Consider the following 23,235-nt stretch of genomic DNA (forward strand, 5'->3'; position numbering starts at 1 on the left):
AAAAAAACAACCTACCAGCACATTAACTTCCTTATGATGATTTCATCAACATCTACCAAAACATTAGCAAAGTAACAGAATACTTTTTTTTGCTTTACAACCAGTGTTTATCAGGAGAGAAACAGTAACACTGAAATGTAACAAAGAATTTCCTTGTCCTTGCTAAACACATAAAGAAAAGAATTCCGCTGCAGAATCCATTTATACCACATCTGAACCATGTATACAATCTTTGATGTTTTTAAATAAAAAACATAACCAGTTATAAATAATATTAAACAGTGTTAAAGCTTTCATTTAGCATCTAAATAAAGGTTACTGGATTTTCAAGACTATGAGGTTGTTTCAGGAAGAAAAGGAGACAATCTAGACAGACACATTTATGTATGCTGCTCTGATTTAGATCTCTTATGCCTTACTGCAGTTCCTAGCCATGCGCTCACAATACAGCCACACCTGTGCAAGTCAAAGGCTTGAAGAGTCATACTGAGGCTAGAAATAATTAGAAGTGAAAATAAATTAAAGTTTCCTCCGTGTCAATTTTCATGGACAGATATTGACCAGATTAAATTTATAGGATTGACTGGAGAGCAATGAACACATCCCGTAGTCAACTGCCAACTAGTGAACATGTCCACAGCCAACCACCCCCAGCTCAGTCACCTCAGGCTCGATCCACATGAACCTAATCTTTAGACATGCACAAATATTCAGTGACTGTCACAGACCCCTAAGGAAAGGGAACGTGACTGAAACATGAGGCAGGAAGAACTGCAGACAGGAAATAACCTGAAGGGCCTTAGTTCATCCCCCAGGAGGTGCTTCCATACAATTTTTCAGGCCTGCCTCCTACAAAAAACCTATTTAGATGTTACCACTTAAACGGGAAATACCAAAGACCACGGGAAGTGAGTTGCTCACTAAAATCAATTTTAACAATTTTCAAAACATGCATTTGTTGCTACATAAGTTACTTTATACAACCACCAATACAGGTCTTGTTGCCAGCAGTGCTTAAAAATAGCTTTAGAAAAATTATTAAAATAAAATTAGATGTTCTGGAAAACTGATCAAGTCTGACCTCATAATGGAGATATGTTTTATTTAAAATCATATTTAAGTAGTTGCTATGAGGAATAGTTGTTGGCATCTATAAAAGCTGCATAATAAAAATAAATACTTTCAGTCATTTACAACAAAATTAAGAAATATACATTTCACTTAAACAGGTAACAATACTTTAATGGATTGCTTGTTAGTCACTGTACAGTCCTGAGCATGTTTTTGCAGGAGTAATTTAGGTCACTGTTCTTTCCCCTCAAGTCCACATGACATATGCCAGTTGGAAGAAAACTTTTAATACTTCTGAGCAGCAGTTTATTAATTTAGCTTTGGTAATTATCTGTGCAAGTCTTTGATTTGCTTTTCACACACCAAATGATTAAGGCAGGCACTACTGTTACTAGGATTCCTCCATCACCTTTTGACACTGATAAAGCAAACCATCTGGAAGAGCAGAACAAGGCGATCTGAACCACAGAGCCAGCATCCCTGAGTGAGTACGACAGTGCAGCAGACAGGGCACAGATGGAAGCAGCTGGCACGCCAGTATTCCCTCATTACCTTAAAACAAAAGAGGCCACAGAAGAAATGAAGTAAGAATTAACAAATTACAACAGCTATAGTATAGTTCACAAAAAATGTATCTATCTCTCAAACCCCCTTTCTGCTGTTCTCTTCTGCTCTCACCCCTACTCCTCTAACACGTCACCCAAAACCATGCCTCCCGAATGCAATCCCAGCTTCCTATGTCATAGAGCTTCATTCCCATTTCTTGGTCCTGTCCAAAACTCTTCACAGTGCAACAGTTTGCTCCCTTGTAGAATTTATTGTCTGCTGTACACTTGTTCCTTCACATCAGTCTTCACATGCATCCCTGAGTAAGTCAAATAAAGTCCACAGGATAACAAGCCTGTGTTTACTATGCTGCTAAACATTTCCTGCCTTAAATTCTCTAAGATACCTGCTTCCATGCACTTATCTTCCCAGGACAAATTATAGGTTGTGAGCCACCTTACCGTATACTTCCACTCACCTATAGCGTCAACTAGATGGAGTTTCAGCTTTTGTTGCAGTGTATTCAGAGCTGCTGAAAGGGAATCTTGAGAAGATGACATTTTTATATTCTGTTTCACATCATTGGAAAGGGATAACCACAGCTTCCCAAAGTCTTCTGTAGTCATTTCCATTGGCCTAAAAATAGGTTTACCACATATCTTAGCAAAATGCATTATTCAAAGTATATTTGTCTCCCAAAAAATCATGTGTGGAAAAAAACTGAACAATAAAGCAAGCAATAAGCAGATACAGATTGTTTAAACAACCTGTATCTTATCTTCCCAGTTTAACATTTTTTAAAAAGTTTCTATTCCTTGCTTTAGATTTCTAAATTTAAAAAAAATACATTATTTTATGTAAAAGGAAGACCAAAGTGAATGGCCTTGAGACATCTGCTCATTGAAAGCAATTAAACAAGTTCAATGAGACGCAGACTTTATTATGGAAAGCAAGGTGGATTTCACTATAAAACAGAAAATTCTACTGGAAAAAGAACACTTGCTTTTTCTACTCCTAAAATAAATGCAGTGTTCAAAAATATAAAGAATGAGCTTTCTTCTCCTGAAAAAGTTGTCAGCCTTTTCATATAATGTATGGGTCTCTGTACTGAAATCACTTATTTCAGTTTGACATGTTTATGTCATGCCATATTTTAAAACAGCATGCCCTTCCATTCGCTCAGTTCTGTTGGCCTCCTCAGAAACACATTCTGTAGTTCAAGACTATTCTAACCTGCAGCTACCGTCAATACTCTCAGTGACTTTATACGTCTTCCTGGAACTTTGCCCCTTTTTCATAAGCGTATAAATAACCATTTACTATCTTTAACAGTCATCTCAAACAGATTAGCTGCTCAAGATGAAGCCTTACATTTTCATAATCAGTACCCAAATTATCCTGCCCTTGTCTAATACTTATTTTTTAAAAGTGCAGCTTATTTTATTTACCTGATGAAGTCCAACAATGATAAAGTTATTGAAAATTGAAGGCGAGTTTCCATCTCTGACTGGCAATGAACAGAGGCAGAAAGAATTCCCTGTGTACAGATTTTGTCCATCCACACACATTTCTGGCAACGTTCCACACTTTGAGCTTCAATTACAGGAAACTGGTAGGTGGGACTCTCCAAAATCTATATATTTTTTTTTAAAAGGAATATAGAATATAAGTCTTGCTGTCAAGTTGAATAAGTGGCTAAGATACAGCTATAAAATTGTGAAAGTGCCTTTTATTTCAATTGGTGTTTCTTGGACTTTTTGGCAAGTGAACATAGCTACCACTTCTCAGCTCTCATCAAGGACAAATCAATCATTAACATCTACAGAAGTTCTATGAGAACTAAAACACTGGAGAAATTGATCTCTTTCTGTCAACTGGCTCCCCACCCCCCCACCCCCCCCAAATGACTGCTCATCACCAAGAACCTGAATCCTGTAGTTCAGTCCCAAAATAAACTAATACACAAGAGCAAGCAACATTGCAACAAACCCCAAGCTGTATGTTAAAAGCAAGAAGTTGGGAAATTGTCCCTAATAACAAGGATAATTTCAAGATTACTCAGCAGCCCCCAGCCTCTCCATACAAACTAATAATGCAGATTCTTTCTGTGGTAGCGGTCTGTGTGGAAACTTAAGTGAATTACAGGGAAAAACTAGATACAAGATGCCCACTTTCTATCAATGCAATGACAGGTTTGATTCAAGCCAGAAATGGAAAGGAAGGAGGCTTCATAACCAATTAGCAGTTCCTTAAGTCAATTCTAAAAGAAACATTCTGCTTAATCCTCTTTATCCAGTTATCACTCGCTGAGTGTCTCCAAGGTTTCACAATTCAGCCCTTCTTTCAGCAAAACCTGTGGATAGTCATGCCAACAGGCAATTCCGAAATAGCTTTTCAATTATTTAAGTGACATTTCAAGACTTTTGAAACTTAACTTGAAGTTTCAAGCTTTTACCAACCACAATTAAATCCCAGATGTAGCTGATGTCAAAAAATAAACTGACCTACTCCTCTCTCCCATCAACTGAATGCAGGAGAACAAGAATGAAATATGACTGATGTCTTTGGGGGGGGAAAAAAAAAATTAAAACAGCCTACAAAACTTGAAGGAAGTTTACACAAATTTTATGTGAAGGAAGAAACTGCATCATGTCTGCCTATCAGATAAATACAAATGAATGCACAAGCCTCACAGTCACATCCAGACAAAAAAGAGTTATACAGCGATTTCTTTGGCAACTCAAGTCATACCATTGTAAGTATGACTGGTTAGGTTTGCATTCAGTCTTAAACACCAGGAAGCAGCTGAATTCAGAACTGAAAAAATCATAAAAAATATTTGTTATATAGAGGCAAGCAGTAGGAAACGAAATCAAAGTGAACTAAAAAAGTGTGATGCTAACTTTTATACCAAATGACACTAAGTTTAGAATTGAGATTTCTTTCACTACCCTTTAGGATGTAATGGCCATACCACAGGTTTTAAAGAAATGCTTTGGGAAAAAGGCATAACCATTACATTAAACCAAATACTAGACACTTAATTGCAAACAAAAAGCAAGAAGTTCCAAGTGAATTTGAAATATAACGGAAACAAAGTTTCTTACCTGAAAATATTCTGCTTCTTCAAACACTAAATTCACAGCATGAAGTGCAGAAGTGGTTTTATTTGAAACAAAAACAGTGAGCAACAGAGAGTCATCTGTCCACACCTTACATAAATGCAGAGCTAAGGCATCATTCTGACAAAGTTCCAGTACTTCAGAGTGAGTGAGGTCTTCTAACTCTTCCGGTAAGGAAGGGACCAACGGTGGTTTACTGGCACCTTCACATTGAGCACTTGGAGAAGGCTGAAAAATTTCCATGTTACTATCAGCAAACAAAGATGACTGTGACAGCCTACTATCTGAAAGTCTCTCATCCAGCCCAGATTTTTTTAGGGACTGAGGTGTTTCAAATGCTAAATTATCTTCTACAATATCTGAAGAACACAGAGAGGATTTTCTTAACCTTGTGTGTGTATTTCCCTCACAGTCTTCCATGTTAATAGGGACAGTATCAAGTAAGGGACCAAAATCTGAAGCAGCACTAATTTGGAAGTCTGACACCTCCTCACTACTTTGAGTTTCATTTATCTTCGATTTTCTTTTGAACTTCTGAGTAGTTGTGTCCATTTTCCCCATCTGAAAAACAAAAACAAACAAAAAAAAAAGGCTGGGGAAGTTATTAGCAATCAGCTGTGTTACTGTTAACAGCATGAAACAAGGACAAATAATGACCAAGGAATCAATTCAGATGACAAATGCAAATAGATTCCAAACATTCTAATGGATCCAGAAACATGCTTTTGTTGTATTTCTTACAGGATATAGGATTAGCCTGTAATGCAAGAATGACTCTAGGTTCTCTAAAACATAAACTAAAAGCTCCTATTAAAAAGCAAGATAGGTAAACATTTTATGGTTAAACCAGTGGTAAGATTTGAGCTGGCTAATATGATAATGCCAGTCTTAAAAAAATTACCTAATGGTGAATTCTTTAATGCTCTTCATATTACCATACATTAAAAAAAATGGTCTTGACATAGGGCATCAAACTCTAGCATTACTGCCAAGTGAACACCAATAGCTCTGCAAAGCTGGGTCAATGAACAGCTGTTAGGGAAGACCGAGACTAAAACTTGAAGCACAACATGTAAACAGAGGGAAGTTCTAGTTACTGAATCAGAACTGCTCCAGAGGCTGCTTCATCAAGTAATTTAAGAACCTGAAATGGGTTGGATGTTATCAGATTACAAAAGTGATTTTCAATAGTTTTTCCAATGACTCGGTTTTTGCCTCATTTTACCACAACACTAATTTGATCTTCATTTACATATAAATAGCTGCAATTGTAAGTAAGGCAATACATAAACTTTAAAATAGTAAGTCTCAAAAGAACCACTTACCAGACTGACGCCAGCATTTGATCCCAGCCCAATAAACAAAGTTGATGCTAACTGCTGCTTCTCTTTGTCCTCTTCAGAGAGGCTGGAAACTTGATCAGATGGCAATGCAGGAGATTCACCCACTTGTCCTGCTAATAAGCTGCCACAAGAAAGAGTTTGTGGCTCATTTTCTTTTCCTACTTTGTTTTCTTTCTTTGGAAGATAGCCTTCTTTTCCCCACAGCTTGCGTACTCCCTCAAGTTTCAGAGTATTTGTCCTAAAATGGCAAACAAAAAGCAGGATCAACCGCACGAACATCATGTTCCTAAAAACATACCAACACTCGACTTTAAACACCATTCACAACTTTAGTACTTTGATATACACAGCAAGTAGTGGAATATAAACACTTTCACATCTGCATGAAGTTCTATGTTACTAGTGTCATGCACTACTTTTAAAACACCCTGCAAATGCAAACTTGGACTAAGCCATATAGTCCTAAGTACAGATCTATATTAAGACAGCATTAGACACCTGCAGCCAGTAGTAGACTGTGCTTGCCAAGTCCTTACAGAGTTTCAGATTACATTTATAATGTATTTGAATCATTTTTTAAAAGTGAATACAAGCAACACGGTATCTATCTTTCTCCCCAGGAGATTCTGGGAATCTCCAAGTATAGTTAAATAGTTCTATTGCTTTTTCCTTAAAAAATAGTTTAAGTTAATGTAAGAGACCGAAAACTAGAAGAGACCTAGAATGTAGTATTTCTTACGAAAAGTGTTCATGTTCTCAGGCCCCTGAACTCTAGGTTCATTCAACAGACTCAGGCTAAAATGCTGCAAGTCCCACACCTAAAAGCCTCACTCAAAATTTTCTTACACCAACTGGTTAAACAATCTGAAAACGCTTCCAAGGTTTCCTGTGTACTAGAGTATAGTTGTTAATTTGTACGAAACCATGGATGTGGAATTTATCTGTAGTGTTCTAAAACTTAAGGAGCATCTTACATTGTGAATCTTAGTCTCACTTTTATCTAATAAAGTTTCCTTAAAAGGTACGTTATTGTAAGCTCATAAAATGTAAGCACAGCCTGTAAGAAAAATAAGGAAGCCAGAGGAAAAAAAAAAACTTAATCATGTAATCATCAGGTAATCCTGTCCCAATTCTACCACGTTAACTATCACTTAATTTGTAGTCTGTGAAGAAAGTGGAAAAAGTGTAACTGCAATAGCTTTTTTCTAGTTATTTCTAAGAAGACACCATTTGTATTTCTTTTTACATGGTAAGAGGTTTCCAAGTCCAACTGTATTCTTTTTAGTTCCACATAATGAAGAAGCAAAGACACATGACACTGACAAGAACAGAGGCTTAAATGTACTTCATTTCAAACACAAATTAACTCACTCTTTATGCCCTGTCTCAGCACTATTACCAGAGGTATCAGAACCAAAAGATAAACCAGTGGGGGACTGTCTACCGGTGACACCAGATGAAGACACGCTTGAAACAAATGACAATCCATAAGGTTCAAAATTCAGAGCTGCAAGACACACAGAATCTTAGAATTACAATGAGGCATAAAAAGGTAAGAAAGAAATCTATTTTCTGAAAAAAGATATGCTGTACTGTTGCACTTCTCAGGCTTCCCATTCAGGATCCTATCCTCATTAAAAGTTAATGTTTCTGGTCTCAAGTTTTTTAGACAGAGGATTTATCTGAAACGTGTATTCATTTGGTATTTGTTTTTAGATACCATAATTAAACAGAAATAGTGACTTTACAGCGTATCACTAAAACATTTGCCAATGCTTAGCATTTGTAGAGAGAAGTACTGTATTGGATCTAAATAAGTGAGCTCTTCCATTTGTTCATGAGCCTAAACAACATTTTGAGCCCACAGCATTATGTCCATACATCACTGTCTGCTTTGCCAACATACTCGACACCTTGGGTGATAAATCATTTTCACCAGGACTTGCAAATCAGGATTCAGAACCAGCCACCTTAGTTATGCTTCATGAATCAAAATGTAGCTTAAACAGCTTCTAAAAATTGTTTTGGACTGTAACGTAAACAGTCATTGTTACATATGAAACAGAGTGCAGACTCTCCTTTGCATCCCTCATTAGGCTTTACACACACAGGAAAAACAGTTTAGAATATTCAGTTTCAACATATTCGACCTTGTCCAACATTTCTCCACCAAAATTTTGAATTTTCTAGCAGGCTTAAAGTATGCATTAACCTGCATAATCAAAAAAAAAAGCTTTTTAAAATAATCATTTAATAATCATTTAGTTGTAGATAATGCACTGCACAAGACTCATTTTTCTAATTCCTCAGCAGTAAAGCAAAGCTAAGGAATGTTTTAGAAAAGCTTTCCAACCTCAAAGTGAATCATTCAGAAGTGTCTAAAAGAAATCTTTATGTGACTGGCTATAATAAAGTAAACGAGTATTTCTATGGCAAATAAAAAAAATGCACTCTAGCTACAGTTTTCAGGTATTTTTAAATAAATAAAAGTACATACTGCTGTCTTATCTGTACCTACACTAGGTAAGGAATGTAAGATTTGTGTCATAAGTCCACAATGGTTGTTATTGCAAACTATAATTCCACAGGCAAGACTAAGTGCTCAGTATAGTAAAGTCAGGAATCCTTTGCTTTCGCTTTAATAATCACCATGAATTTCAAATTCCATAGACCAGCAGAGATTATAGTAAAACATTTTCAGAACAGCAACCTATGATAAATGAACAGCTACATACTAGACAGATGTCTAACTAAATTCTAAGTTGAACTTAAAGTCTACAGACAAGAAATGTATTAAGATAACATTACTTCAAGAAAGAATATAAACAGTACACTTAGACTGTTTGTTAGTACTTATCAGGCAATTTACCAGCTATTTACTAAGTGCAGTAAACTAACAGCCACCTTTTTCCTGAGAAAGTTTCTCCTCTTGTCTCTGGTGATGAGGCTTATATGGTGCTGCACCACGACCAAGTCCCTCAGCCACAAACCCATCCAGAAAAGACAAGGAAGCATCTACCTAAATGGGATTAAAGAAAGTGAGAAAGCAATAAAAATATTTTCTATACCTGAGTCTGATGTTACCAGAAGAATACACAAATCAAGATCTTCTGTCTCATCTCCCATATCTAACAGTAAATCTGCTGTATTATCAGAAATTGTTGAAACAGACTTTGAGCTAGAGATTTGTAACTTAAACTCCCCCACATTTTTTTTTTTTTAGATAAACAAGAAAAAAATCAGAGTGGAATTTTCCCAAAATGGTTCATCCTACCGTTATATGAAAATACTGAATTAAAAATACTCCCCTCAAAAACCTCAGCAATATCAATAGTATTTTCCATCATTTATTATGGACATTTTCAGTGTCAAGATCAATAGCTTCTAGACAGGAGACAAATCCTTTGAATTAAAAAGCAGTACCATATCACTAAAGCAGGCCTAATTTGTCTTTAAAAACAAAAAAAATAAACCAGCGTATGAAATAATAAGTTTGTTAAAAGCTACTCCAGCTTACTAACTAAACACCATGGTTCTTTAACTTTCAGTATAGAACATTATGATTCATCACATATGCCTGAAAAAGTATGTTTCTGAAAACTCACTTTAAGCAGACTAAAAACTGGCAACAGTCAGAACAGTCAAATATCATTCATTTTGAAAATACTTTTTTACCAAAATATTCAACCCCTCGAACTACAAAGAGGTTCGTGAAGATTAAACATTGCAGCTGTCTCACCACCATGTCATTGCAACTAGCATCAAAGGGAAGCAAGTTTTTCATCAGTGCTTTGTCTTCACACAGATGCTTCAATTCGAAGGCATACTGTCTCATGCAGGTATCTAGAGAGTTGCTGAATTCTTGGATTAGTTTGTCAACTGTTTTTGAACAGGAGGTACGTGATGCTATCTTGGTGACTGCAGCCATTATCCACGCTTTAGTTTCAGAAGTAACAAAGGTCTTCTTCAGCAGACTGTGTAGTTTTGTCAAAATAACTTCTGGATCAACACCTGTAACAAGGCTGGAATACTCCCCCAACACCTATTCACAAAGAACAGACAAAATATGCATTTAGACACGCAGAGCAGCGCTTTCAGTTTTGAAGTTAGAATGTAGTACTAAATAGCAACACAATAAAATCCACCTCACATTCAAGAACCTGTTATTTAAACACGTTCTAAATTATTTCTTTACCATTTTGTGTTTTAAATGTCAAGGGCTTGAAATGACCTTTGTGTTTCCCTCAGACAACTCCAACTTTTACCTTCTTAAAAATCAAACAGCTGTCTTGAAAGAAAGCTAAACATAGCAATTAGGCCTTTACAAAACATGATTTACTCAGACTGCAGCCTCTTCCTTGGGTGGAAGCTGAAGCTTACCCAGGTACCAGACAATACTAGCATAGCACTTGGCCAGTCACCTGCAAGGCTAAAAATGCATTTCACAACCACATCTGGCCTAACTCTGATGAAGACAGAAAGGCTCTCAGCACGCAGTCAGATTCATGTGGCTGCTAAGCCATTCCAACAGTCACCTGCCTCAAAGGGAGCAAGTCAGCTTTTCCACAAACTATGGCAAGCTAAGTAGTCCTCGGGCACTAAAAGAGGTCACACTAAGAATAGATTTCAGCATATTATCTTGACTTCAAGTAAGAACAGAATATTCATGACTAAAAATAAAAGTTAAAAATATTTATTAAAAGCATCACCACCTTTAACAGTTTCCTCATATCTGCATATTCAATTTTGCCCATGCATCTACCTTACCCAACTCATAACTTGAAGGAATTTCTGTGGATACAATGCATCTTCCTCTTCAAGTAATGCTAAATAAGACTGTACTGCATACATCTGCAGCTGATCATCTTCTTTTCCACCATCAAATCCTAGATAGAAAACAATACATACTTTGCCTGAAACACAAATAACACCTCGCATCAAATATTTCAAAGTGCATTTTAAGAAAAAAAGCCAGATGATTAAGGAACACGTCTAATTCTTCAGAGCATTCAAGGTGTTACTCACCTTCAGCCAACAGTCTCAGAAAGTTGTTTGGGATATCAGGATGCACAACGTCACCTCCAACTGAAAATACAGAATTCATTGTTTGGATGAACCACTCATTGTCAGGGGCATATGTGTCCAGATGTTAAGGAATGAAGTGCTAAGGCATAACTTTTCCCTTCTTTTTTGGCGTGCTTCCTAAGGAAACAAATTGTCCATAAATAAGCTACCCACCTTGCTCTCCTTGGTAAGCTGGGGTCTGATGCTCAAATATCAGCTCAATCTAACTGAAGAGGAAATATTCCTGTACCTTTTATAAAGGGTTTCCTGTAAACATCGTGAAAACTGGCGGTCAAGCAGAGAAGCCTTAACTTACTGCCCTGTTGAAAAAGCCTGTGCATGAACTTAAACAGCTATCCATTACGTGTAATTTGCTGGCTTGTCAACCAATACATCTTAAGTTGTGCATGAATAAATGTTATAGTGAAAAATAAGAGTTTAAGTAGACTTCACGCAGTAGGAACAGACATGTTCACACAAGGATTTAGCTCTGGAAACCTGTCCTACTGTATTTTAAGCTCACACTTGTTCCATGCTAGCTTTCCAGCATAATCTTTGATTTACCCAGTATCACTTGATCAGTGATAGACTAGCTGTTCTTTTCAGCAGTGTTTTGCTGTCAATGTACTGAAAAACAATAGATTTTTAAGTACTCTACAGAAAGTAGCATTGCTTTTTTTTATACACTTAAGATTTGATCAGCCTTTGCTAACTTTGGAAGTTAGCTTCTGCCTTCCTTCAAATCCTGAAAATCCACTCACTGAATGGAAATTTTCAACAGTACAGAAATATTATTATTATCTTCTTTTTGCATGCTGCATGACAGCACAGCTTTTTTTGTACACTACTGTCTGTGCCAAGCAGTGTACAAACAGGATGGTAAGGCAGCTCTCTGTTATAGCTTACAACTCCAATTATCAGACAAGAATACATACAGAAAATCAGGCAATGGCGAGTCTAACAGCAATGTCCACCAGATGCCAAATCCCCAATCATCACTTTTTGGCATAGTTAAAGAATCTTTTATTTATTTCTCTGAAAGTGTGTTATTCTTAAAACCCATACACCAACAAAGAGTTCTCCCGATCGGAAGATCACTCCAATTACAGAACAGCACTCAATGTAGCACTGAGGCATCTCCATGCAATAATATAAGATGTCAAAGTTTTAATTTAAAAACACAAGGTTTTAATACTAAACTCCAAAGCCAAGTGTTTTGAGTGCCATTACTTTCTCTCTGTGAAATACAAGAAACACTGTGGTCACTGCTGTATGCATTTTCCTTTGCGTATGTTTTTTCCATTTGAAAGCATGGAAAGCACAGCTGTAACACTTCAAAAGATCATGAAAGATGCTCTGAAAGGTATAAATGCTATGTTTGCCTGAGCTCCGACTCCAAAGTTTCGGAAAAACAGAAGGATATTTCTCAGCTAGTTCAGAAAAATAAAAGGATATTTCTCAGCTAGTTCAGCTATTTTGCCAACTAAGTTGATGATAGCATATTCTTCTTTGCTTTCTTTTAAGTAGTCAAGCATCTTCTGAACTATGACAATTACATTCTGTCCATTTGTAATTCTATAGAGAAGCTCTAAAGTCTGAAAGAGAAAGCAAAAAATGTATTTAATTGGCTCTGATGACTCAAAAAAGGAAACAGGCAAACAGAAGCACTTTAGTATGATGCCAAATTGAGCAACTGTCTTTATTTGGCAAGTCTTAAATGAAATACACTGCTTATCTACATATGCTGTCACATTAATGTTATCTGTAACTGTTCTCTCACAATAGCTGAGACATAATATGCCTTTTACGCTACTCATTTTAGAAAAATCTATTACCCATCTTAAAAATTAACTTAATTTTTGATGTTTAAAAATTCACTGACCTCCCTTTTAATAATGGGATCTGGATGGTCCAGACATTCAATTATTGTCATTTGGTGCTGAAGTGCCAGATTAGGATCCTGCTGGATAACATAGGTCAGAGCCTTTAAACCTAGAATATAAGTAATTGGAAGTGATATAAGAGAATGTATACTACTATGACCAAGTTAAGAACATCTTAATGAAATCAGGTATCCTTACCTAAGTATTTCAAATTAATTTTGGGTGACAAAACAAATTTTCCAATGCACTTGGCAGCCTTTTCAAGTAGTTCAGATTTCGGATAAATTGTATAAATTGTTTGGACACATTCAAACAAGATGGCTGCAATGGGAGGGGGGGGGGAAGACATGTAATTAATGTATCTTAAATACTTCTATAATGCAAACATTTTTAAGAAGCAAACAAGCTCATTGACTGTATCAAGGAACTGCAGTGCTGTCCCATCCCCACTGAATCTAACTGCAGCGTACCTACTGACATAAGTAAAAACAGGATGAAGGACTACCTCTTATAATATACATATTTTTTATTAGGCTTTGCAATTGTGCATACAACTTTCTGTCCTTAAAGTTCTTCCAACCTTGAAGTCTCCTACTCAGGGAGCTGGGCTAGGATGGTCTTTAGAAAGCCAATGGGCAACTATAAAGGACCCGAGACAAAATAGTTTTCACTAATTCATGATTTTTTAGCTACTACCGACAGCCAAAATCATCCACAGAACATTCTTACTTTAATAAAACCAACTTTGTGCAGTTGTTTGAGAAAAAGCTAGAAGTAAACTGAACAACACATAAGAAGTAATTAATTCTCTGTGGCAACAATTCAGGCAAAGGTTCAGACCAAGTCACTCTCCCTGAGTTAACTCGCATTTAAAATCATGATGTAATTTTCAATTGTTCTTGTAATTCAATCTCTAACTGAATTACCCACCTACTCTTATTAAGCATTACAAAACTAAATCTGAGAAAGACTAACAACTCAATTTCCTACAAGAAGCAAGAAATATACAATAATGAAGGACTTGGTGTAAGAAAGAGTAATCACTCAGAATTACATTCTTCTTTTGTCTGGGATCATTAACGAAACTTTATAAATGTGAACAAAACTATACACCTAAAATCTATGTCCTTGTATAAATCATAATATACCACCCATTTTGGCTCCTTAAGTGCTTAAAACAGATTTAATGTTTAACTCTTAGCAATTGCAAGTGCAAATTGTCTGCATTATAAGGCAACACACCTCCCAGTATCTTGTATGTTCTTGCCTAAAAGAATAAAAGCAATACACTGAATACACTAAACATCTGACAGATGCTTCCTCATTTATTATTTACTGACAGAAAGTCTTCCTCAAAGCTCCCCTTTTTAGTGCAAGTGAAGCTTACACAATGCTTTACAAAATATGTATCAAGTAGGGATTCGAGCTCTGGGCCATGTTCCTTTCCTCCTCCCTCAGTGTTTTTTTTAAAGTCTCAATTTCCTTTCCATTCCATTAGCACAGGTACTTTGGCAACACCTATGAGGCTTTACTGTAACAACAAAATTATGGGGGCTTTAGGGTTTTTTTAATAGTGAGGCAGCTCTTAATGTAGGGTTCTAGAACATCAGATCTGGATGTTTGTGGAGGTATTAAGACCTGGGGAGGGGAAAGCAAAGAAAAATCCAAATAAATTGCTTAACTTTTATTAGAAAAAATTTCACAGTGCAATTATTCCTTTTGCTTTGTTCTAGCAACAAATACAGCTTTCTCTGAGAACATAATAGAATTAACATAGCCACCTATCATCTTCTAGAAATTTTAAATTGAGATGTGTGCCAAAAAATATCTTTTTGCAGGCACCACTATCACTGAACCCTGGAGGTGTAATTTTATTAACTGTGGCTGCAGGAAAAACCCTTTACAGCTGTGTAGAACTGATGCTGTCACTCTCGCACAGTTTTCATTGCCTTTCTCAGGCCAGTGAAAAGAAGATCTAAACTAGCTAATAAACTAGCTGTATCACTAGGATTTTTCTTTTATCATTTTTTTCAACATAAGCAATGTTCAATAAGAGCTTTCAGGAAGAAGCTGACCTTCTGTATTTAAGGGCAAAGGACAATGCAAACATTTTAAGCTTTTGAGTCAAGATGAATTCCCAGGAAATAAAAATGTTTTACTTCAATGATAAAAAATTGCACTGTACAGTAGCGTACCACTTGTTTTACAATTTACTAGTTGGACATTTAAGAATACAGTTGTTGTTTATTAAGAATATAATTAGATTTTTCAGAAATACTGCTAAGTAGTTTAGCATGATCAACTACTCACATTTTCAATCTTCCCAAATACTGATAATTACATAAAATAACCATACCCACCATATGTAATATTATGATTGATCTCTGCTCTTCTTAAAGATTCATCTAAAACATCATACATCAATTCGCTTGTCCTGTTTAAAAAAAAAAATATATCTGTATCACTAACAAGCATGTAGTCTTATTTTGCCAAACAGCAGTATTGAAATCTGCAACACAAATTATTCATATCCACATGTGTGCTTTAACATGCAAGAGCTCTATAACATGTTTCTAAACGGCAGCTAACAAGATGTTTTTATTCTTATGATATGGCAAATGTTTCTTTTGAAAGCTGCAAACGCTTCCCTCACTGCTTGTATAAAAAAACCCCAAAACATCAACAGTAAGAGGATCAAAGACAACCAAGTCCTCACAAAACAACACCACTTTTTAAAATATCTTTACTCTGAATTTTCACACATTCTTTGGTAACCTAGTAACAGAAGTCCTAGCAAAAATGTATTTCAAGCATATTCCACAATAATAAATTGTTTAGCCAATCCAGAAGCTACGTAATTAATTCTGCAGTTTAAAAAGTATCTGGTCACTGTATTGGTTAATAACAAATAAAGAAATTGAAAGAAGTTCAACACTGAAGTCCTCTTATAAAAAAAAAAAAAAACCAACCAAACAAAACAAAGCTGTCTATGAGGTAGAGGTCATGACTGTATTCTTTGTACCTTCTAAACATTAACTACAGAGAAATATCTGGTTACCTTGGATCATCTTTTCCTAACAGCCCCAATATTCTTAAAAGCTGAATTTGTAACCATGGTGCTGGCACGCTGTGATAGTTGAAGTCAATAGGGAGCTTTCCTCCCACTACCTGCTTTAGGATAGTTACAAAACTCCCAGTCAAGTCCTTGTATCCAGATGGGTTTTCCTACATAATGAAAAAGAAATACAATTCAAATATTTTGATACAGCACCTCAAAAGTAAAAATAATCCACAGCTGGCATAAGATCAAAATACCTACACTGATGGTTTCATTTCTTTAAATCATCTGTAAGCTCTTCACTTTAAACCTATGCTATTTTCTCACACATTTGCAGAGGGAATGAATGTAACTTGAAGTCAACATTCAAATTTCATGCAAACATTCAAATACACGCACATTTCAGCAAACCCCTTAACACACTTAGAAATTAGAACCTCTAGCTAAGGATGTCAATAATGCTGAGCATTCAGATCACGCAAGAAGTGGGTATGTCAAGCTACATTGCAAGCTAGCACAAACAAACACAACACAGATAATCATGATCACATAAATTAACTTTTCTAATGATTACAAGTAAGTTTCTTCTGCAAAATTTCTGTACAGTACACTGTATTTAAAATGAAAAAAACCAAACCACAAATACTGCTCCTAATTCTTTGCCTACCTTAATCATTTGAAGATAAATATGCAAAGAAGCAGCCATGACTCCAGCATCCCTGTCACATAAGGCTTTCCGGAACTTATCATGAATATGCTGAACTTGGTTAGGAGCAATAAGATAGAATTTATATAAAGCTTGAACAGCTTTTCTGCGGATAATTTCCCTGAAGAGAAATGAGATTTACACAGAACAAAATGAAGCTGCCTGTGTATTTTAAGTACTTGTCTTAACAAAACAACTTGCGTTTGTTATTTCTACAACAATGTTAAATTATGTTGCCAGCAATCAGAACTTCATGATTTGGAGAGAGATGAGAACATACGTCTTTGCAAATACCATCTAAGTGAGGATGTGACAAAGCAAACTTAAAAGCATAGTAGGGTTTGACAGCAGATTGGCAATTCAGAAGAATGGCCACCAAATAAACAGTGAAATTGGCCAGTGCTAATCTGTTGTGGTCATGTGTGCAGCTCCAAAAAATACCTGTCTAGAAGCTACAGAATTAGTTCATTCTGCAGTTCCCTTTGTAATCAACACAACATGGTGAATGGGATATTATAAATTAAGAATCAAACAATTCAAGGGTATTGATATCTGCAGATACACTTTTAGCAACACGGTTTCTATAAATAGCTTTATAGAAAAAAGTATCAGTAAAGGATCAAGGATCTTCATCTGCTTCTCCACTTACTCTACAAACACCTCTTCATCCACATACTTGTAAAAAGGACTCCAGCAGATAAATTCAGTTACATTTACTTATCAAAACCAGTTATGAAAAACTTAATACTGATCCAATACTCAGTCAAGACTGCAAATGAATGAGACAAGAATCCAAGAGAAAAGGTAGGAGGGGACAAATTTCTGAGCTAACAATTAGAAAAAACAACTCAGAGAAAAAACACCACTTTACTAAAACTACCTACAAAATTAAGTAATTCAACTGTACAACGCCACTTGAAATTCTGTAAATGAATACATACTTAGAATGCTGGAGCTTGTCTTCTATTAGGGGAAGAACAGCTGGAATCATCTCCCGTGGAAAGATCTGGCTGACAATGGTTAAAGCCATGCACACCTCTACTAGATTAGTGCTCTGTAAGTCCTGTTACAATCATTGAAATAAGACAGTAAGTTTATGTTTAGACTTCTAAATTCTGCACAGACATACCCCAAATCTTTCACAAGCGGTCTGGATCTAGCCCACCTACAGCAAGCATCATGTGCCAGACGTCCTGTTGTCTGCTTGTGTTTGAGAAGTGTCAGCTCTCACTGAGCTAATCAGGTTCTTTTATCTCTTATACAGGAAGAAGGAACAAGCAGCTTCTCACATTTGTGTTACAAAACTACATTCGTATTTTAAACGTATGCGAGATCAACAAATAGAGCTACAATCAATGTTTGTTTACTTCAATAGTTTGATGATTGCAAAACTATGGTGAGTTCCTAGTTCAATCAGTGAGATGAGTCACTTCTCACAGAATTCAACACTATTCTCTCTAGTGACTTTGATCTAGCCCAAAGAATTAAAAAAGAGCAAGCTTAATTATACTGCCAATTACATATTTGTACACTAAAATGAGACATTACCTACTCCCTAAGAGCGAATGCAAATTACACAATGTTCTACAAAAGAAAGAATAAAAATTCACAGTCTGTCCCAAATATAATTAAAATAGTTGATATAGCTCACTGTAATCTTAAACTACAAAAAGATGGATGAAATCATGAAATACAAGACTAGAATTATTTTTCAAAACAAATGAAACATGTAAGATTTCCAGCTGACATGATTATTTGCTCTGGCCGTTTGTCCCAGATAGATTGTAGTCCTCATTTTGGTTTAGTTCTTTGTTCTCATTTTTCACTTCTTTTTATATACTTACTAGTTTCAAGTCAGCTTTTTAAAGACTATAAAACAGGTTTTAATTGCAACAAAATAAGCATCACTTTCAGTCTATAATTTACGTGACTTTGGCCTACTTTAATATAAAAGCAATCATTACACAGAAAGTTATAGTAAGTCATAACTGCTCCATGTAAGAGGTAGTAATACAGGAGATGACATCTATTTATTAGGTAACAGATTTTCAGTGTCACTCCAAAGTATATTTTCACTTTCTATCAATTATCAAAAGAACTCAAAGAAGCCAAACAGATACCTGCTGTCAGCTAAAAGCAAAAGTTTACACTGAAATATGCATGCCTGGCTCCTCCTGGAGTTGAAAATGTATATGATTGGTACATTTTATAAAGAAAATTTTATGGTGTATCTTCTTTGAGAAAATTTAAAAATATGGCTTCAACCGCAGGAATGCCAAAATTAAATTAAAAAGCCAGGGAAAGCCGTTTCAAATTTTCATTGTTAACCAAAGAAACATCAACCTAAGAGAGCAAGATAAAACTAATGAGTACATAGCTTAGATGTTGTGTGACACAGAATAGGAAGAATTGGTCCAAGTTTAGTTTACCTCCAGACCTCCAAAAACACTGTACCTTCACAACTGTGTTCACAAGTAGAAGTAGCAGTTCGTGATTTTCATGTAGAAATAAAGAAACTGCCAAGTAACCTATAAAAGAAAGCAGCCTCCATTACTACTTTCAAGCAGTAAGTATCTTCAAGATAGAAAACTTAAGATTGTCTGTAATACAAGAAGAGTTAACTCAAACAGTTACAAAAACCCAACAAAAAACCCCACTGTTGGATGACAGTTGCTCGTGTTTTAAATATCGAGCAGACACGAGCAGACAACCTCCTTCTATTTCCAGGCAAACCAGCTATATTTAAGTTGCAGTAAAGCCCAACAAGTAACAGCTAAGAATTCATAAGCTGTGAGAAATGAGAGACATTACAATATTGTTATAGCTAAAGAGCAGCCAAGAGTGCCATGCAAAGTCACTTCCTGGAATACTAGTATCATCTCTGCAGGGAGAAAAGTATATTACTTACTAGACAACACAAATGCACTTCTTTATATTTGTTTCTCTCTTTAAAAAAAAAAATAAAAGTTCCATTTCAAATAAATTTTATATTCAACTTGGAATACAGAAGGGTAAATCTACCATCCTATGCCAAAAACTCCCTTGTTCTTTCTTAACAAGGAAGAAACAATTCCAGAACCCCAGGAAAGAAACCTGCCAGAAACCTTTTTCTTCAAGACCTCTCTTCCTTTTAAACTAAGGGAGTTAAAGTGTGGGGGGTAGGGAGGGTGTGCCACAGCTCATGACAATATTTGTATTACAGAGATGGGTCTTAAAAAACATCTTGGTTCATTCAGGGCTTAGGGATCAAAATGAGGAACTTAGATACAAATAACTGTATCGTCTGCGCTATCAGATTGATCTATCTGCTTGTGAAACTACAGACTTGATCAGCTTAGCACACCTGCAAAAATGGAGTTCGCTCTCATTCACTGAGGCTCACACTGGGTAAAAGAGTAACCCATCTTGCGTGGATCAACTGACAATTCCTTAATACAAACCTTGGAACATTGCACCAAAAACAGACAAGGTCATCCTCATATATCATACATAACTGCAGAACAACAAAAACCCAAACCCCCACACATCCTTTTACTAGATCAAAGCTTAAGGGCGCTTCGTGTCCAGAGAACTTTAAGCCATTACATTTAAAAATAAAAACCAACCAAACAAAAATGCTGCTTCACCAAAGCCTTCTTAAAAAGAACCCTAGCATGGAAAGGTCTCAAACCGGTTAATAAGAAACATTGGTTCTTGACACTTACAAAGGTCACAAAGTTTTCTTCAAAACAGCTTACCACCTGCCCTCCCAGGTTTGGTGAAGACAGAATTTCTTAATCCCTACCAGAGCACCTGCGCACTGGCTTTCATTACTCAGGGATAAAGCAACTTTAAATCACCACTTGTAACGCATTCTCTCAGAAACTCCAATACTTCAGTAGATGATCCAGATGAAATTCAAACAAAGGATATCAAACAAGCATATCCCGCAAGACACTGCCTTCCTTCTCTGTATGCAGACATAGTATTGCTTGGAGTTAAACCATTTTCTCTGCAAACAAGAAGAAATGTCTTCACTAGGCAGTTGAATCAGCAACTGCAAGGAAATTCTCCAGATGAGACAGGCTGACAGCTACTTCAAACTCAATCTACTGGAAACAAGTTAATAGCCACACTAGCAGGCAAGGAAATCACAACAGCATGATATTTCAAAGAACTAGCCTTTCAGATTTCCTCAGGAACTTCTGCACCTATGCTATAGGGATCTCCCTATTTGCCTCATTTCCTACAACTGTTTCTAAACTAAAAAAAAATCCTACAAGCACCAAAACAGAAAATATTTGTCTGACAAATGTCTGACATCAACATCTTTGTCTAATCTTGTACTACAGTACTTAAAGAAATCAGACCTGACAAACTCATTTTCAGCTTGATGTGTTTTTTAACAAAATTTCTCGTAATTACTCGTTTATTGGTGCTCCAATCAAAAACAATGAAAGAACTGATGATTTAAAATAAATTAAATTCCCTTGCCTTCTGTTCTACAAGCAGATACAGAGCAGATCACAAACTATGGGTTTAGTTATCTTCAGAGGAGAGACTATGAAACAAGACCAAGAAAGTAGAAGAACATTTTAAGTTAGTTGTATTTTTACATGAATTTACATTAGGATTTACATAAATCCTAAGAAACTTTAAAAATACAGTTTGAGAATATTAAGGCTACAGCTCCATGCACATACCAACTCTTTTCTCCAAAAGATTTCCTTGCTGTGCGAGCTTGATTGCATGGATATATCCAAAGGAAGACTCATACCCCAGCATTTCACAATAGATGAGTCTCACCATACATTCTTTCATCAGTCTCTGAAATACCAAAAACGAATTATTGAGAATTTTAAGTCAGCTATGTTTTATCCCCTTTTTCACTGCTCTAATGAAGTAGAGGACTTTATCTGATAGAAACATATGTACATTCACACACATTTTCTAAAATCAGGGGACTCGTAATTTTTCCTTTGCTATAAAACTCTTCTGTGAGCCAGTATTACTTTTTGACTGTAAGAGCAGAACTCCCCGTACGCTAACCTTAAAGATGCTATCTTGTTTTTATTAGCATGCATGTGATCAACAGTAGATTAATTACAACATGAAAAATATTAATTATCCAAAGTGTTTGATGATCACACTGCTAATGCAAATTGTTATCAACCACTACACTGACCTCAGATGGGTTTTCACTATGTGCGAGGTAAAACTATTTTTCCCTTCCAAAATTCTCACTCATGGGACTGAGATATGCATTAACTAACTCAAACCAGAATATATCGTCAACTCCTGCAACTCAGACATGAGCAACAGTGGATACAACAAAGCACAGCTTCTCACACAACACAACTAAGAACAAAACCAGCGTGCAAAGGACGTGATTTGATGGGAGCAGTTCAACCCCTAGCTTTTTGGTTTCCTTTATTTCAGAAACTACAGAATAACTGACTCTGGGCACCATATGTCTACAGTTTATTCACACCAGAATCACCATGTCCTCGCTATTTTAACTGTGCTGCAAAACCACAGACATTGGTACCTTTTAACGCTGACAATTAAATATCTATAATGCAGAAGACTTGTACACTCCACCTGGCAAAAAAAGTGCAAACACTGTTTTTCTCCACCTTTGCTCTGCTGTTCCCATAGCTTGTAACAACTAACAGAACTTACAAGTGTCGTGGTGGGGGCCGAAACGGTTGTTTTCAAACTGGTTAGCTCCTGCTGGATTAACTTTTCTTCTTCCTAGAAAAATTTAACTTATTTCAATCTCGCATAAGCTCTGGAGGCAAAACATAATGCAAAAGCCCAAGACACGTCAATTAACAGTCCCGCGGAGTCCTCTCAAAGCCCGCGTACGCCTCACTCGCGGCAGTACCCGCCGGCTGCTCGCCTCAGGCCCTGAAGGCAACGACCGCTCCGCGGCCGCGCTGCCGCACCCCACACTCGGCGGCAGCCCCTGCACACGCACCGCCCTGAGGGCTCCCGCCGGGCTCCGGAGCCCCCCAGGACCCAGCCCCGCGGCCGAGAGGCCGACGCCCCGCCACCGCGCCTGAGGGCCCCAGCCCGGCACGGCACAGCCCGGCACCGCCACAGCGCTCGGCACTACCACAGCCCGGCACCGCGCCTCACCCCCCGGAGGCCGGGAAGGGAGGGAGGTAAGGCCCAGCCCCAGCCCGCTGCGACGCGGCGGGAGGAGCAGGAGGCCCGGTCCGCTCCGGCCCGCCCCGGGGTGCCGCCCGCAGCCCGTACATGCTTGGAGGTGAGCGCCGTGATGCTCCGGATGAGGCTCCCGAGCCGGGAGGTGGCCGAAACCCTGCCAGGGCCACCGGCGCCCCCCGGCCCGGCGCCCGGGTCGTGCTGCCCCAGCAGCCCGGGCAACACGCTCAGTGTCCGCTCCACCACGTCGCTCATGGCCGCTCCCGCCGCCGCCGCCGCCCGGAAGGGAAAGGCC

At 37.2% G+C, this 23,235-nt stretch overlaps 1 protein-coding gene across 1 annotated transcript; it reads right to left on the reverse strand.

Moving 5' to 3' along the window:
- Window positions 1-1,070: 1,070 nt before the first annotated feature.
- AP4E1 (adaptor related protein complex 4 subunit epsilon 1) lies at window positions 1,071-23,235 on the reverse strand. The gene is made up of 21 exons (XM_074837123.1): window positions 23,034-23,235; window positions 22,455-22,526; window positions 21,476-21,599; window positions 19,248-19,321; window positions 17,735-17,856; window positions 16,755-16,914; window positions 16,088-16,254; window positions 15,390-15,463; window positions 13,228-13,350; window positions 13,029-13,138; window positions 12,598-12,741; window positions 11,108-11,216; window positions 10,850-10,995; window positions 9,822-10,124; window positions 8,987-9,101; window positions 7,454-7,589; window positions 6,065-6,320; window positions 4,725-5,300; window positions 3,066-3,250; window positions 2,096-2,253; window positions 1,071-1,623 (listed from the first exon to the last, which is right to left on the reverse strand). The coding sequence occupies exons 1-21, from the start codon at window positions 23,193-23,195 to the stop codon at window positions 1,463-1,465; spliced, it is 3,477 nt and encodes a 1,158-aa protein (XP_074693224.1). The 5' UTR covers window positions 23,196-23,235; the 3' UTR covers window positions 1,071-1,462.

The sequence above is a fragment of the Strix aluco genome, chromosome 12 (genome assembly GCF_031877795.1).
Source record: "Strix aluco isolate bStrAlu1 chromosome 12, bStrAlu1.hap1, whole genome shotgun sequence".
NCBI lineage: Eukaryota > Metazoa > Chordata > Aves > Strigiformes > Strigidae > Strix > Strix aluco.